The sequence below is a fragment of the Haliotis rubra genome, unplaced genomic scaffold (assembly GCF_003918875.1).
Source record: "Haliotis rubra isolate DU_JTF1 unplaced genomic scaffold, ASM391887v1 Scf241, whole genome shotgun sequence".
NCBI classification, from domain to species: Eukaryota; Metazoa; Mollusca; class Gastropoda; order Lepetellida; family Haliotidae; genus Haliotis; species Haliotis rubra.
Window position 1 is genome coordinate 519,500 of NW_025766459.1, and position 16,534 is coordinate 536,033.

The 16,534-nt window shown below is 40.4% G+C and overlaps 1 protein-coding gene across 6 annotated transcripts; it reads left to right on the forward strand.

The window, feature by feature from the left end:
- The first annotated feature begins 1,114 nt into the window (after positions 1–1,114).
- LOC124278755 lies at positions 1,115–15,093 on the forward strand. Of its 6 annotated transcripts, none has more exons than XR_006899176.1 (3): positions 11,503–11,914; positions 11,995–12,057; positions 13,958–15,093. XR_006899176.1 is itself a non-coding variant. In XM_046714517.1 (2 exons), the coding sequence occupies exons 1-2, from the start codon at positions 1,219–1,221 to the stop codon at positions 14,473–14,475; spliced, it is 546 nt and encodes a 181-aa protein (XP_046570473.1). In that variant the 5' UTR covers positions 1,115–1,218; the 3' UTR covers positions 14,476–15,093. The 6 variants fall into 6 exon arrangements, 1 of the variants encoding a protein (XP_046570473.1); XR_006899177.1 differs by having other exon boundaries at positions 11,505–11,974; positions 12,015–12,052; XR_006899175.1 differs by having other exon boundaries at positions 11,507–11,974; positions 12,015–12,057.
- Positions 15,094–16,534: the final 1,441 nt, after the last annotated feature.

Genomic DNA, 16,534 nt, shown 5'->3' on the forward strand with positions numbered 1-16,534 from the left:
GTGCAATAATAAAGTGACCAATTCTCATTTTAACTGGTTTCTCAACATGGACTTGACAATCATGGAAGGTTTTCCTTGTAATGGGCTGACAAAATAATGTTTGCAATTTCCTTGATAGAGATTTGAGGAACTTTCTGGTGACTGTGGAAACTCATGTACCAAGTTATTATGATCCCAAAATCAAGGATAAAAGTAATGACAAGAAAAAAAAGTTAAAAAAGATATTGATAGGGTTCGAACATGTGTGTTTTGTGTATATCTTTCAATTTCAAGATTGTGTATTCAGTATCCAAGGCCTCCACCCAGAGTACATGTATATATAGTGTAGATATATATAGTCAAGTCACAATGTATATAATTAACAATTATAATGATTAAGTTTCCCATCACCAAAGGTAAATGAAGCGTAAAATTGACAGTTGCCTCCCTTAGCTGTCCACATACAGGTGTCTGATGTGTGTGCACTTTAGAATATACAGTGCTAGAGATTCGGACATAGTGTTATCTGTCGTAACTTTCTTAAATTTGTCTACATTACATAAGTATCGTGTACAAATACTTGGTAAAAACTTGTTTCTCAACCTGTTATAAAATGACATGAAGTAATAAAGTGCATTTCGTCTTCAACTGGAGATACATTCAAATTCTTCGAGTCACAGTCATTAATAATTATAATGATTCAGTTTCATACCAAAAGTAAATGAAGCATTCGTAAAATCGAGATTCTTGCGAGGCATTTCGAAGTTGATTAATATATAAGACGAGTATATGGATGACAACTTCTTCTTTATTGTATAACAGGACGTTTCTGGGCTACTTCTTGTCCCTTCTTCTATAGGACCTCTGAAGGGGCAAGAAACGTCTTGTTATATGACCAGAAGAAGGGGCAAGAAGTAGCCCAGAAACGTCGTGTTATATGACCAGAAGAAGGGGCAAGAAGTAGCCCAGAAACGTTGTGTTATACAGTAAAGAAGAAGGGGCAAGAAGTAGCCCAGAAACGTCGTGTTATACAGTAAAGAAGAAGTTGTCATCCACATACTCATCTTATATTTTTATACATTCGTAAAATCGTATGCGCGAAACCTGGTTTAGAGTTATCTGCCCCTGACAAGGAAGTGACGAGGCATCAACGGTTGCAGCGTTCTGTCTCCAGGAAGAGACGATTATTACGTGTTTGAAATGTATTGATGGCATGTGACATTCACAGAAATTAGAACTATGTCCTCCCTGAGCTGTCATCTATCAGGTAGGCCTAATGCTTACTTTCATCTCGGTGGCACTTCCAATTTTCAAAGGTCAATAACAGAGGTCATAGCGGTATGTAAAGTAATGCCTGATGCAGTTTCGGGTTCAAACTCGAACCTCATCAGGCTCATGCCGAGGTGAGTACAGACACGTGACCCCATGTCACGCTCAAGGACACCCCTACAATATATGCAGACCGTGATACCAATCTTATTTCCTTGTGATTTAAAAAATATATATTTCCCCTTGATTTGTGACTGAGAGGTGTTTATATTGCTGTACTAAGTAGCAAATTGCCTGTTGATACACGTAGCTGTCACAATGTTATTACTACAATGTAAATAGAAACACATCTAGGAACGGTTCATTTAATGTTTTAACGGTCGATGGCCGAGTTGGTATGGTGAAAACATGCGCCAGATTTTAAGCTGTTTGCGGTACTTTTTCACTCTTCTGACATCGGTAGTGCGGGAAACCACGCATGCAATTTCGCGCCCTTACACAGAGTGGATGAATATCATCGTTATTTGATCCATTGAACACATATATACCAAGTATATAACGTAAGCATCTCAAGCGGAATGCTTACCATAGATGCAAACGGCCAGGGGTGTCAGGCCAGGAAAGCCACATTTAAAAAATGACTATTGCCGGGAAGGCCACATTTCAATTACATGGCTGTAGCCGGTAAAGCCACATTTCCAATAGATTAATTAATTAATGGATTACCGTAACCGGTAAAAGACTGCTCCTACGCTAAACGCCAAACGATACGTTACCCTCCTACCATCTATGAATTACTAAATTAAAAAAATATGTTAGAAGGTATAATACTATTAGTTTACAAGAAAACCTAACAACACAGCCTTATGCAAATCACGAACCAAATTCTCAAACGTATTCATATTTAGGTGAACTTCATCTTTTTCAGAACAGATAAATTGTCCTATTTTCGACCATGCCGAAATAAACTAATAACAGTGATTTAGATGTCCAAAAGGAAGGTTGAAATAAAATTCTGCTTAAGACTGAAATAAACCATTTCAAGTCACCATTTCTCAATTATTAAAACAAGAAACAACTGTTGTAGAGTGTGTAAAATTGTAAAAGAATCATTTCTATGATTTCAGTCTTTTAAAACATTTTCTGCTGATTTGCATTAGTGAAAACAAGTACAACGTGTCTTTTGATATTGTGAAAAAGTGATTAGGAACACCGAAAATGATCTTTGTTAACATTTTTGCTTGCAAAGTAATATTTACACACAGCAATATCAATCGCCAAAACGTAGCAATATTTAAGCAGTATTTGCATCAATTTCACGTGTGGAATGATTCTATAGGGTATAAAGAGAGCCTAGAATGCATGATATGATTGACAAGCACGAGACATATGCCACGATCAACAGCGGAAGAGAGGGAAAGAGCCATTGGGATGTTGCAGATGGGTTGACATACAATGCTGTTGCCAACGCCCTCGGATGCCACCATATCACGGTTATAAGACTTATTCAGCGCTACAGACAGATTGGGGTCACCGTAGATAGACCAAGAAGTGGACGTCCACGCATCACAATGCAGCAGAAAGTTTTCATAAGAAATGTACACATGGCAACAAACTAAACCATTATCATTATTATTATTATTTTTTGACAGATTAAGATTTTTATTATAATGTGATTATATTATATTGTGCTAATTATAGAAATAAAATCTGCTGTGATCTGAATAAAATTGAGGAAACATGTCTTGTTTTGTTAAATACGGTAACCTGTTTGAATTAGTCTAGAGGCTAAGTCCAGTAGGAGGCTCAGAAAAAGAGTTTGTTCAACACCTACTACATAAAAGATCTGTCTACACAGTTTGATCCAGGAGAGCCTACTGAACATTTCTAGGTACTATGAAATCCCAAGTTATAGGGTAGGTAAAAAGTTAGGGGTCATTCTTTGGTCCTACCCCTATAGCAAAATGCAGGCTAATGTTCGAGAGAAGGAGCAACATTGTGTCCCAGGACTTTCTTTGTAGTGAGCATCTTCATTATCATTATATGATTTTGTGAAGTTTATTTCAAGATTATGCAATATCATTTAATTTTATGACACCAAATAACTACAGATGAGGAAATTTATTGAAAAAAACCTTGTATTCTTGAAAAGAAATTGTGAAAACCACCAACATTTTAATCTTCAATATTCTGTTTAGTTATCAAATGAAAATAATATGTATATCGCTACAATGGCAATTGAAAAGGATGATTCTAACAATATAATACACCGAATTGCAAGAAAATGTGTAATATATTAACCAAAACACATTTAGAAGCATGTTTAAAAAACTCAATCATATTTTGAACAGGATAAATATTCTCAAATAATTGAACATATTTGTGTTAGCATTTTTAGAAGCTTTTAACAATGCATGTTTGTCACAATCTGATATGTCTCTGAAAGTATGTAGATATAAATGTGAATAATGACTGGTCCCTTGCCTTGCCTGGCCCATGACAAATATGATGGAACACTGTCAGTTCATCACGTTACAGGCCCAAAGCAGATGATCACAATGCTGAACACAATGGGACACTGTGCTTCATACGATCAAGTTGAAGTCATAGACACTTGTCTTGCTGAGGAAATCATTGCCAAATCTGAGATGCATGGTGTCGTTCCTGCCAACATCATACCTGGTGTCTTTGTTCAAGAGAAAACACACATCATATGCTACAACCATGTTTCTATACCAGAAAAGTCAGATGGGTCCAACCGCCCCGAGCTTGGTATATATGGTGATCACTCTCAGAGGAAACGGACTTTTCAGTGTACAAGAATGTGCAAGAACATGCGGGAGTTTAGCACTCACGGCAAGCGCACACTCAGTTATGTGAGGCAAGCAGATAATTTATGGTTCACTGATACTGAAGATTTTCTTCTATCAAGCTGCAGTTTGAATCTGGCAAGGGCATTTGCCACATGTGTCCAACAAAAATATGTGATGTTGAACTTACTCTAGTTAAAGCAGAGCAGCAGGCTGTGCCAAGCTGGAGTGGTTTCCATGCTATGGTACACTCAATTGTTCCTACACATACCAACGTTGTTATCGTCCGATGATTGATGGCGCTTCCACAGAGTTCAGCACTGTGTATACATTAATGAAGACAGTTCAGACCATGATTTCCAGCCTTCAGCAGCATGACAGTGTCATTACATTTGACCTTGCAATCTATGTAAAAGCCGAAGAAATCCAAAGGCACCTTCCAGAAGAGTTTTCTGACACGGTCATACGCATGGGTGGGTTCCACATTGCGACCAACTTCCTCAAAATCTTGGGTAAAGACATGAAGAATCAGTTATCCAGATCTTCTCATTGAAAGTGGTATTTATAGAAGTGGATCAGTCACTGCCCTTCTGAATGGAAAGTTCCACAATCAGGGGGTTCAATGTCACAAGCTATTGATGGAAGCCCTTTTTCATTTACAATGGCAAACATTTGTAAACTTGCTGATTAACAATGGGAATCGTGGGGAAATGAACAATCCAGTATTGACAAGACTATGGCCATCCAAGATGCTGCAAAGGAAGGTCATGACTTTCAAGAATCAGTTCTGAAGCTTGTAGATGAACCCAAACAGTCATTCTCCAGTTTACCACTTTCCGGAATCAGATGTAAACAAAGAGCCAAACATAAGCATTTTGGGTTTATTACATTCCAGTGGTTTAGCTAACGCTTCGGTTCATCAAGGCGGAGATGATAGGTATTTGGGCACTACACCTATCATCTACTGCTGCACTGACTCCATATTTCTTTGCTATAGACAGTCAGAACAACTCAAGATGGTTACCAGTGTACCTTTCGGACATGAACCTCCTATCAGAGAGACATTCAGACTTGCATAAAGAGTTCATAAATGGTACCAGCGACTGCGGGCACACACAAGGAGTCAGCTCCAAATAGATTTAAACGGGATGAAGATGATGTCCAGCAGTTAATTACATGCTTGACATCAGGGTGATGACAAATCCGTTGTCATTTCATGATGTATTTGGTGACACAATGCCTCTTATCAACATTGCTACTGGAGTTGTGATGCCTCAGGACACTTCAGGCCGTTTGATACAAGCGTGTGTCTGTCAAACAATTCCAATTCCCAGACAGTGACAGAAGTACATCAGCAACCATAAAACAAACAAAGAGAACCTCTATGATTTCTTGTCAGAAACCTGGACACGTATTGGCCAAAACAACCTCACAGCCACTGAGCAATTAGTCTTGGGTGGTGGCTTAAGTGATGGAGAAAGAGCTGTACTGATAACAAAGGGTCATTATGAGGATGTCCAGTATCTGACATCAAGTAGACACCCGGCCCATCTTATATGCCAAACATGCTTCTTCTGAAAACCAAAGGATTGTGATTCAGTCACCAGATACAGATGTTGTTATGCTTTGTACGTTTCTCTTTACTGATCTCGAGTGTCAAGAACTTCGGTTCCATACAGGCATTATAGACAACCTGAGGTTTGTACCTGTGCATTCTCTTTGCTCAAGAATCAAGATCAAACGTTTGCAAAGTTCTAGGTGCATCACTGCAAGCACTCACTCGATGTGACTCGACCAGTTCACTGTCAGGACTAGGAAAGAAAAAGGCATTGCCTTTTCTACTGAACAGTGATGTTCACCAAATCAGATTAGCACAGCTTACCGAATACCTTGAGTTAGGGGAAGAATTAGCTTTGTGAGGAATTCACTTGCGGTCTCTATACAGTTGATGACAGGGCTGGTAAGAAGGCAGATGGTGTCAGGTACTGGCTTTACTGTAAGAAGCAAGTCCATAATGAAAGATTACCGCCAACCTCAAACAGTTTTATCCAGCACGTGAAACGAGCAAACTATCAAGTCTCTGTATGGAGAAGGGCATTGCAAGCCATGCATGGTCTTCCTTCTGTTGATGGCCATGGTTGAGAGAACAAAATATGGTTTAATTCAGCCTGTGTTGATGACAAAGCATCCCCCTCTCAAAGGACTGTTGGAACTGACATCCTGCAATTGCACACAGTCAGCATGCTGCACAACAACATATGCATGCAGTGCCATTGAACTACCTTGCACTGGTGCTTGTTTCTGAAGATGAGTGTTATAATCCAAGTACAAGGGATGGGTGATTTTGATAGAGAAAAGAGTCCAGTTATTCAGATGTCTTACAATGTGAAAGGAACGCTATGTTAAACACGTGTACACTTTGTCTCTATATATTTATAGAATACATATGCAGATACCTTACCAAATGCGACGCAATTCCAAATATTCATAAAAGAATTGGACTCTGGACTCTGACCCCAAGTTTGCTACTGATGCTAAACCTTTAGATTGCTAATTTCCTGCTGATGCGTTAAAAATGTGCATTGCCATTAACATATTGTAAAATGCATGAACAAAAAATTACATGTCAATGAAGTACTTCGTTGTTAAGCCATATATTTCGTTGATAAAAACTAGGTGGTGAAGTGCGACCATTATGTAAAATGTCTATTATGACAAATAGATATTACGTCTTGACTGGGTTTACATGAAGGAATTATTAAAACACTCAAATACACTAAGTGTGCTGAGTTGTATGTGTGAATTACACATATAAAAGCAATCATAGGTCATAATTAGCATGTACCATGCCCTTTTCAGAATGGTTAATTTGCCAAATGTCGGCCATTTTGAAAAATGGCCGCCATGGCTGCCTTTTGTCTTATATAGTTATATTCTACAACTAGAAATCTTTGGTAACTGAAGTAATTCTGTACTTTGTTTCATAATGATGTGACACATGTAATATTTATTACAGATACTGCATCTATCTCACTATGCAGATGTATCTATACAATGAACAGAGTACATATGTATTTACAATGGGTACCTTCCATTAAAATGCCCCTAACTTTTTACCTACCCTATAATTTGGGATTACATAGTACCTAGAAATGTTCAGTAGACTCTCCTGGATCAAACTGTGAAGTCAGAACTTTTATGTAGAAGGTGTTGTTCTTCATTCAAGTCAACACACAGATGATATTTCTTGTGTGTTGTCAAATACGAGGTGTCTGTCAGCGAGTGACCTGGAAAAGGTTATATATATGTTATATATACAGAATAAGGTCCATCAACCTATCGGTCTCAGTAAAGAGGGACGACCATAAAACCCATGCATAGCTTGCAGGAATGGTACTGCTATAGGAGCCAGAATATCGTCCCGATAACCAGGCCTACCAAAGAAATATTTCCCACTGCAGAAAAACGCTGAATAGTCCACATAAATCGTGGAAATAGCAACATAAACATAATACCTCGCTACTGAAACAGTAAAAACGGCAACTTTATATCGCTAAAACGGGATGAAAAAACGAAGAGCCTGCAACTTCAGAACTGAGAACTGAGAACATTGCTTATGGATTTCATATTTGTTACCTTTTTTATTCGGCCTCCCGCTCAAATTTCCCTTAATACTCAGTTGGTTTTTTTTGGGAGGTAGTAACACCACTCTTTCGAAATTTCTATTTCTTGTTCCCCATCATTTCTTAATAAGTGTACTACCCTGGCGCCGAAATACCTTAGTTGTGCTTGCGACGTTAAATAAAGCAAATCACTATTAGTTGCTTATGATTGCAAAAAATGTGCTTGTAATTGTTTTGTTATACTTTGTTAATGAATAAAAAACAATCAACTGAGAAAGTGTTACTTTTTTCCTGTTACTTTTTTTCCTAGCAAAATCTGTTACTTTTTTCCGTTTCTTATTTTCCTGTTACTTTTTTCCGTTCATTGTTTGTGTTCAGACAATTTGGAAGCAGTCAGTCCCCCGGTTAGTTGGTCAGTAACACAGAAATGTCTTAGTTTTGTCATAATGAGACTCCTCTGTACCCCTCAGCAGGTATTAGTCGACCCACATACCATACAACCGAGCTGACTTACCTTCCATACAAAACACGCCATTCATGTCATCAGTGTCAGTGCGCGTTTAGTTCTGATTGGTGTACACCGAGCGTGCAGCTTGGTAACCTGTGTTGGGACAGCCGAACTACGCACTGCCCTGGACAAAAGGGCCCATTCTATCTGTTTCCGACAGGTTCCAAGTTGTTTTGGAAGAAGCTAACAATGTCACATTACGTATAAGGCTGTGTATGCACGTGTGGTATGTTAAATTCAGTTTATGTTGTCTGGAACAAAGTATTTCAGGGCTAGTGGTCGGAGATGTTACGTCCAGGAGATTGTGTAGACGAGGTACAGACACATTATGTGGTGTATATTTGATGGGAGTAACATTTATGGGCTTGCCGGTTGATCCGTGCCTCATACACCGCCATGTTGAGTGTTGTATAACCCCTTTTGATATCACGAGTTGGTTCGCTGAAAGAGAACCTTATTGATATGAACTTCTCAGAAACGGATTGACTTTCTTATCATAGGTACCCTGACCTAACAAACAGTGTAGGCAGTTCATGTCACGTCACCGGAGTGGCTCGTGTACATCACAGGTGTTATATGCTGGTTATATGTAGGTGTTATATGCTGGTTATATGTAGGTGTTATATGCTGGTTATATGTAGGTGTTATATGCTGGTTATATGTAGGTGTTATATGTTGGTTATATGTAGGTGTTATGCTGGTTATATGTAGGTGTTATATGCTGGTTATATGTAGGTGTTATATGCTGGTTATATGTAGGTGTTATGCTGGTTATATGTAGGTGGTATATGCTGGTTATATGTAGGTGTTATATGCTGGTTATATGTAGGTGTTATGCTGGTTATATGTAGGTGTTATATGCTGGTTATATGTAGGTGTTATATGCTGGTTATATGTAGGTGTTATATGCTGGTTATATGTAGGTGTATATGCTGGTTATATGTAGGTGTTATATGCTGGTTATATGTAGGTGTTATATGCTGGTTATATGTAGGTGTTATGCTGGTTATATGTAGGTGTTATATGCTGGTTATATGTAGGTGTTATATGCTGGTTATATGTAGGTGTTATATGTTGATTATATGTAGGTGTTATATACTGGTTATATGTAGGTGTTATATGCTGGTTATATGTAGGTGTTATATGCTGGTTATATGTAGGTGTTATATGTTGATTATATGTAGGTGTTATATACTGGTTATATGTAGGTGTTATATGCTGGTTATATATGTAGGTGTTATATGCTGGTTATATGTAGGTGTTATATGTTGATTATATGTAGGTGGTACGTGCTGGTTATAGGTAGGTGTTATATGCTGGTTATATGTAGGTGTTTGATTATATGTAGGTGGTACGTGCTGGTTATATGTAGGTGTTATATGCTGGTTATATGAAAGTGTTATATGCTGGTTATATGTAGGTGTTATATGATAGTTATATATAAGTGGTATGTAACAGGAGGACACTAGAAATGGGCTTCACACATTGTACCCATGTGGGGGATCGAACCCGGGTCTTCGTCGTGACGAGCGAACGCCCCACTCAACTCCATGGATTCGACGCTATATACTGAAAGACGTCTTGAACCCACTTCTGACTTTCCCCTCTGTGATGTTGCTGAGAACAGCGTACATCCGAACTGATTCACCCACTTACTCACTCACTCACTTACACACTCACTCTGATAACCATGAGTCTATATGTCGTGCCCAATTCCCGGAATTGCTCATTCCCTGGGTTTGGGCAAAAACTCTGCCCCATTCCCGGGACAGGGGGCAATTCATGATTCAATTTCCACAATCCCAGGGAATGGGCAGGAATTAAAATATAGCTCTGGCTCACTGTTGATTAACTACGTATGGTAGCTGTGGTTATCGACCACAGTTTCCCATCAAGAGGTGTGCACGTGCATTATGTATTGTTCATGCGTCACATGTCATCGTAATAGATCTCGCGTTCAGAGATACACACCTCAACCTGCATTCAAATCATTAGTGTCTTTACGTTATGTCGGTGGTATATCTTCAATGATAATACACCTGGTAAAGACACTACAACTGGGATATGATTGCTTGCTTGCTTTGTTGTTTAACACCGCACTCAGCAATATTCCAGGTATATGGAGGCGGTCTGTCAATAATCGAGTCTGGACCAGACAATCCAGTGATCAACAGCATGAGCATCGATCTACACAACTGGCATACGATGACGTGTGTCAACCTGGTACATGACAACGCAGCTGGTAAGGATAGTCTGTCTCACAGTCCCTCAACCGAATTATTTCTAGATTCCTCAGATCAGGTTCTGAATGTCCCATCTTTACAGACCGCCGCCATATAGCTGGAATATTGCTGAGTGCGGCGTAAAACTAAACTCACTCACTCACTCCCATCTCACCGGGGCTCCTTTACAATTTAAAATGAATTATTTGTTTCTAGACTGAGACTATGCGTTAGTGTAGTGGTAAGAACACTACAGCTGGTTGATGACACTACAGCTAGTAAATGATGCTATTAAAGGCTCTCTATCACGCCACACTTCTCCAAAAATCAATATTGCATTTCTCTCAATATTAACTATCGGCCCCAGCTAAGCTACAATATCATTCATTCCGAAAAAGAATTACGTATTAAGATTACAATATGAAATTAAAAAGTTGGAATGAAGTAATGCAACGTTGCATTAAATCGACTCTCGCGCCCTCTGCCTACCGGACTTTATTTCAAGCGAACCCCATAGAGGTATGTCCCCTGGAACGCTCTTTATAAATATCCTATAAGGCAACTTGTCATTGAGGCCAGTTCGGCAAACACCGACAACGCCGCGTGCAAAAGTTTTCGATGTACGGAACAATCGTTTACATTCCATATATGGCAAGTATTATCTGTTTGGAAGGTGTTCGCCTCGAAGTTTCAATTATCGATTTCAGGCAAGTCGTAAGGGATAATACATCTTTTATTGTATCAATAGGAAGCTAAAGTGAGTGCATATGCCCCAATATATATATACTGGACAAAATTAGTTAGGGATATATGTAAATTTTGAAATTATGAATTATGATCTATTTATTCATTGACACACTGATAAAGTATCAGTCATAAAAATACCAATATCCCTGACATATTTTGTCCAGTATATTATAGACCAAATATTTTCGAAAAAGCGTGACATTGTGCCTTCAAGGCTGGAGAGTCTTATACGTGAAGGTAAAACAGTCATCTGCTACAAACAAATCTCACATTTATTTAGATGTCGGTGCTGTCTGTTTGTGTCAGAAATGTGCCGCGCACCAGTCCTGGCGTGTGTTGGTGGATGTGGTATGTCACCACGCGTGTCTCCCGTATGTCCTGTCTCATTGTGACAGCCAATCAGATCAAATGCAGTGTTTATATATGTTCCTGGTTATTGCGGTATCTCTAAGTGTTGGCAGTGCACTATTGATCAACCCAGTCCTTGTTGACACACCGCCAGCAGCCCGCTCGAACACACTGACGACCCTGTGTGTTGGCAGTTCGGTTTCCAGAAAGATAGTGCTGAAAACTAAACGCTTTCCCGGAACAGAAACTGGTGCATAATTCTCCGAACGCATTCCTGGTACAAGTATTGGTGTATATATTCTCCGAACGTGCCTGAAATTGTTCATATCCCCCGACCAAGGACCTGGCGCGTGTGGACGTATTAGCAACTGTCCACGACTATCAGCAGGTGTTCACGACTATCAGCAGGTGTTCACGACTATCAGCAGGTGTTCACGACTATCAGCAATTGTCCACGACTATCAGCAGGTGTTCGCGACTATCAGCAGGTGTTCACGACTATCAGCAGGTGTTCACGACTATCAGCAGGTGTTCACGACTACGACGGTAATGTACGTATTGTATAACGGTCATAACATCCATGTTTGGGGGTACTTCTGTTGTAGGTTGAGGGCCTGTGGAGAGGTCTTCTGTATATCTCCTGTGTTCACTGACTACTTGCCCACGAGCTGACGCTCGTATTACAAATCTGGTTCAAGTCGCTCAGTCTCCATTTCCCTTGGCTGTTTACTCACTTATTCTGAAGTGGCAGGGATGATATTCCAGTTTCACACCTGCTCCCAAGTACACAATGTCTCGGTTTACACAACGCTCACTTTACACAGGGAGGAGCCTCATTTTCTCAGGACACTGAGTACAACTCCTGAACCTTGACAGGGTGTGAACACCCCATTATGAAGCATGTTTCTGGCTTGAAAGATCTTAGAGATGATGCTGGAATTACATTGGGGCGGAAGTTACTATTCTGACGGGGGCGATGGTGGTAGCCTTATGGTCAAAGCGTTCGCTCGTCACTCCGAAGACCCGGGTTCGATTCCCCAAATGGGTACACTACGTGAAGCCCATTTCTGGTGTCCCCCGCCGTGATATTGCAGGAATGTTGCTAAAAGCGGCGTCAAACTCACTCACTCACTCACTCACTCACAGGGTAGATGACGCCAAGCCTTTGTCAGTGGGAATGAAATGAAATGTTTGTGAACGAAGGTTGTTACATATTTTAATACCAGACACAATATTGTATAGCATAGTTGAACACAATTTTGCCTTTAATGAATTGCCGAAACTTGTTTACATTAACAACCTGATATATGTTTTACTAATTCATCCGTAATCCTTTTTGATTTCTTCTGTGGCCTCAGAAGTGGATAAACACAGCATTATCGCAGCGTTCTCAATACAGCGGGGCGGTGGGATAGCCCAGTGCTTAAGCGTTCACTGGTCACACGGAAAATCCAGGTTCAATTCCCCACATGGGAACAATGTGTGGAGCCCATTTCTGGTGTCCCCCGCCCTGATATTGCTAAAAGCGGCGTAAAACTAAACTCACTCACTCACTCACTCCAAGGTAACCGTAATTTGGGCTATAAGCGAATACCAATACTGACTGAAGGTACTACTCATTGACATTGTTATAAACCATTTGTCGACCATTTGTGTTCGGGTTAACACGGGTTCACTGTATGTATATTTTTGAAACAATTAATTGTGAGCTACAGAGCCTTTGCTAGTTGATTTGCTTTGTTTCGTAACCTCCAGCTGATAAATATCCCACATCCGTCACCAGGTTTCGACACAAGTTTAATTATCAGTTATTATCAGTACATATTACCCAACTGTCATGTAGTGTGCGGTGATCAACGTCGCCAACTTCCTCAGCACGACAAGGAACATTATTAACGCAAGGAAGGAAAAGACACGACAATATGATAAATGATACCCTCTCATCCGGGCATCTATGACATTGGCAAATAAGTGATGACACAACTGACCCTAATTATAGACGCTGACTGGTATCACGTGGCACATGTCCGCAGTTCGGTCACACGACAGACGGAGAAGTCTACTTTCAGTTTCGGGATCAGCCAGCGAATGTTGTCAATGTTCAGTCGCTCTCTGGTAGTGTGTCGAGCTGACCGTTAACTGACGTGGTATAGTGAACTTTTTATCAAACTCCCGCCTTGGGGACACAAGGGACTTTATACATTGCACCAATGGTGTGTGTGAATTTTCTAGATTTGAAAATCAAATGATTGATGTCATGAGCATCGATATGCACCAGTTACGCCAGTGAGCCTGATCATCTAATCTATTCCGTTAGCTGAAGTTGGTAAAGACCAACCCGGATCTTCAAGGGAAAGACAAATTCGTATGTTATCAAACTGTTAGGGTAGTTATCAATATAGCAAAAACCATCACTGTTCGGGTTTTTTAAATAAGAATTTCATGTTTCAGATATCAAGATGGCCTCCAGGACTATGCAACCTAACTACTTTGTTGCCATTCGTGTCACAGACGACGGAATTAAACAAACGTTTGACAGAGTTCGGGAAAGAATAATTAAGGAAAATGCCAACTATTTGACAGTGTGTTCATCCAGGGATGATCTCCACGTGAGTCTGTGCCATCTCTCAATTCAGACACAGACTCAGCTCCATACAGCGGTGGAAGCTCTCAACAGCGCCGCGGAGAACATCCGATCCATGCAAAACAAGACAACGTTAAAAGTGAAAGGAATCGGCACGTTTAACGACGTTGTCGTATACGGTAACGTTGAGTACGAACGTGAGCTATCAGTTCTCCGGTCTGTGATCGTTTCGTTTCTGGACGCTCAGGGGATTTGTTGGTTACACAGGGGATTTCACTCCTCACATGACAATTGCAAAAGTGACGAAATCTTTCACCCACAAGACCGGTATAACGTATTTCCCCAGCAAGGTGTACAACACCGACAACGACGTCGTTTTTGGTGAGGAGGATGTTGATGCAGTCAGACTGTGTCGGATGGGGTCCGAAAGGGACCACGATGGCTTCTACGTCACTGACGCCACCGTTGTCGTGTAGACCACTGAGTGAGAAAGTTATTTTCTCTTTGTAGTGAATTGAATTTGATACTTTAACTGATCATGATGGACTGTGCTAGCAATTTAAGGCTTTATTACCTGCTGAACCTGCTGAATAGGGTTTATGTGTTTTAATCTTTGCCTATACTTTACTGTTAGTTTATACACTGTGATAAGAATGTTTCCCCGCAGTAACTTCTCTCATCCCTCTACCTCGGAACCCACTCGGGACATATTCCGCTACACTCGTATTGTTTGCGGAAGCGGCGAAGCAGTAATGTTGCACAAATGGACTGTACTCCCTGGGACTGAGTGAGTGAGTAGGTTTACGCCGCTTCTAGCAATTATCCGACATCACGACGGTGCTCCTCAAACATAAGCTACACACAATATTACCATGGAAGGAATCGAACCTCTGTGACAAAAGAACACTTTATACCCACAAGGCTGCCTGAGACTCATTACGATATTACATTACTTGTAAAACTTTGACAGAACGTCCTTTGTGGAAAATATATGAACATTAAACCAGAATTCTCAGTTTTGTGAATTTATACTGAATGACTCCCCCAAGGGTGATGCACGTGCACCAAGCTCCGTCGCGAGTTCTATACAATGCATGATTCACGTCTCATCATAATGTGACTGGGTTCTAAAGTGGTGTTTGGTCAATCTAATGCATGCTGGGTTTTTTTTTCATGTTGACTAGAGATATAGGAGACTTAGAACCCTGATACTCCTCGTAAAAAGAAGAGGATACGTGGAGATAAAAATTTAAAATTTCTAACATTGTTGCTGATATTAGTTTCTGGTTGTAGCGGTATGACAACAGTGAATGAATTGACAACACATTACAACCGGTTGTGCAGTTTAACAGTAGATGTATTCCAGCCAACGATCGTAATGGGCGATATGGTGAAGATGAGATTGGTTGGTTGGTTGGTATTTTAACGCTGCACACAGTAATATTAGTCTGGACCAGACAGTCCAGTGATCAACATCATGAGCATCTTTCTACGGAATTGGACTGACTGACTGAGTTTGGTTTTACGCCGCTTTTAGCAATATTCCAGCAACATCACGGCGGGGGACACCAGAAATGGGCTTCACTAACTGTACTCGCGTGGGGAATCGAACCCGGGTCTTTGGCGTGACGAGCGAACGCTTTAATCACTACACTGCCCCACCACCCCGAGTGCAGTTCGAACAACAACTGTTTGGTTGCAATTCTTCGACCATTTTAACACATTAATTTTATAGTTTAGATAGAAAAAAAAATCATGTCACACTACCTTTTGCCTGTTGTTATGTGTTGATTCCCAAGTTAAAACTAATACCACCATCAAAGAAAACAAAGATGGGAAGTAAATAACACTTGTATTCTAAGATTACAAGTTAATACAAATCACTTTAAAGGTATTACAGTGACAGAACAAATGTAAAGGCAGTATAATACAAAAGCAGTGATTGTGGCAATAAAGACAGAAGGTAACATTCACCTCACTGCAACAACGGTGAAGTTCCAGAAAAGGCTGAGTATCCAAGGAACGGTGTCTTCCTGTGAGACAGAACGTCGACCCTCATGTCTCGTAGATTGTCAAGAAAGAGCGTCAGCATGTTGTTCAACTAGCTCTGTCCCATGACCATTCCTTGCACAATGTGGAGTGAGGTTCGCTCAGTCACAGTGATGCCACTTCACACCATTACCAAACCACTGATAAATCTGCCATGAAGTCTGACATGGGTGACGTGGGCTTGAAGTTCATGTGAACGTCAGACACGACCACGCCTATCAAAGAAGTGAATTGGGACTGCCGACTTGTGACCAGCGACGATTCCCAGAGTTTTGACGTTTTGTCAAACATTGACGTCGATTGCCAATATAACGACGTGTTAGGGACGGCATGTCACGTGAGCGTCAAGCATTTCGATGGACTCCGTAGGGACGATTTCTGATCGTATCACGTGT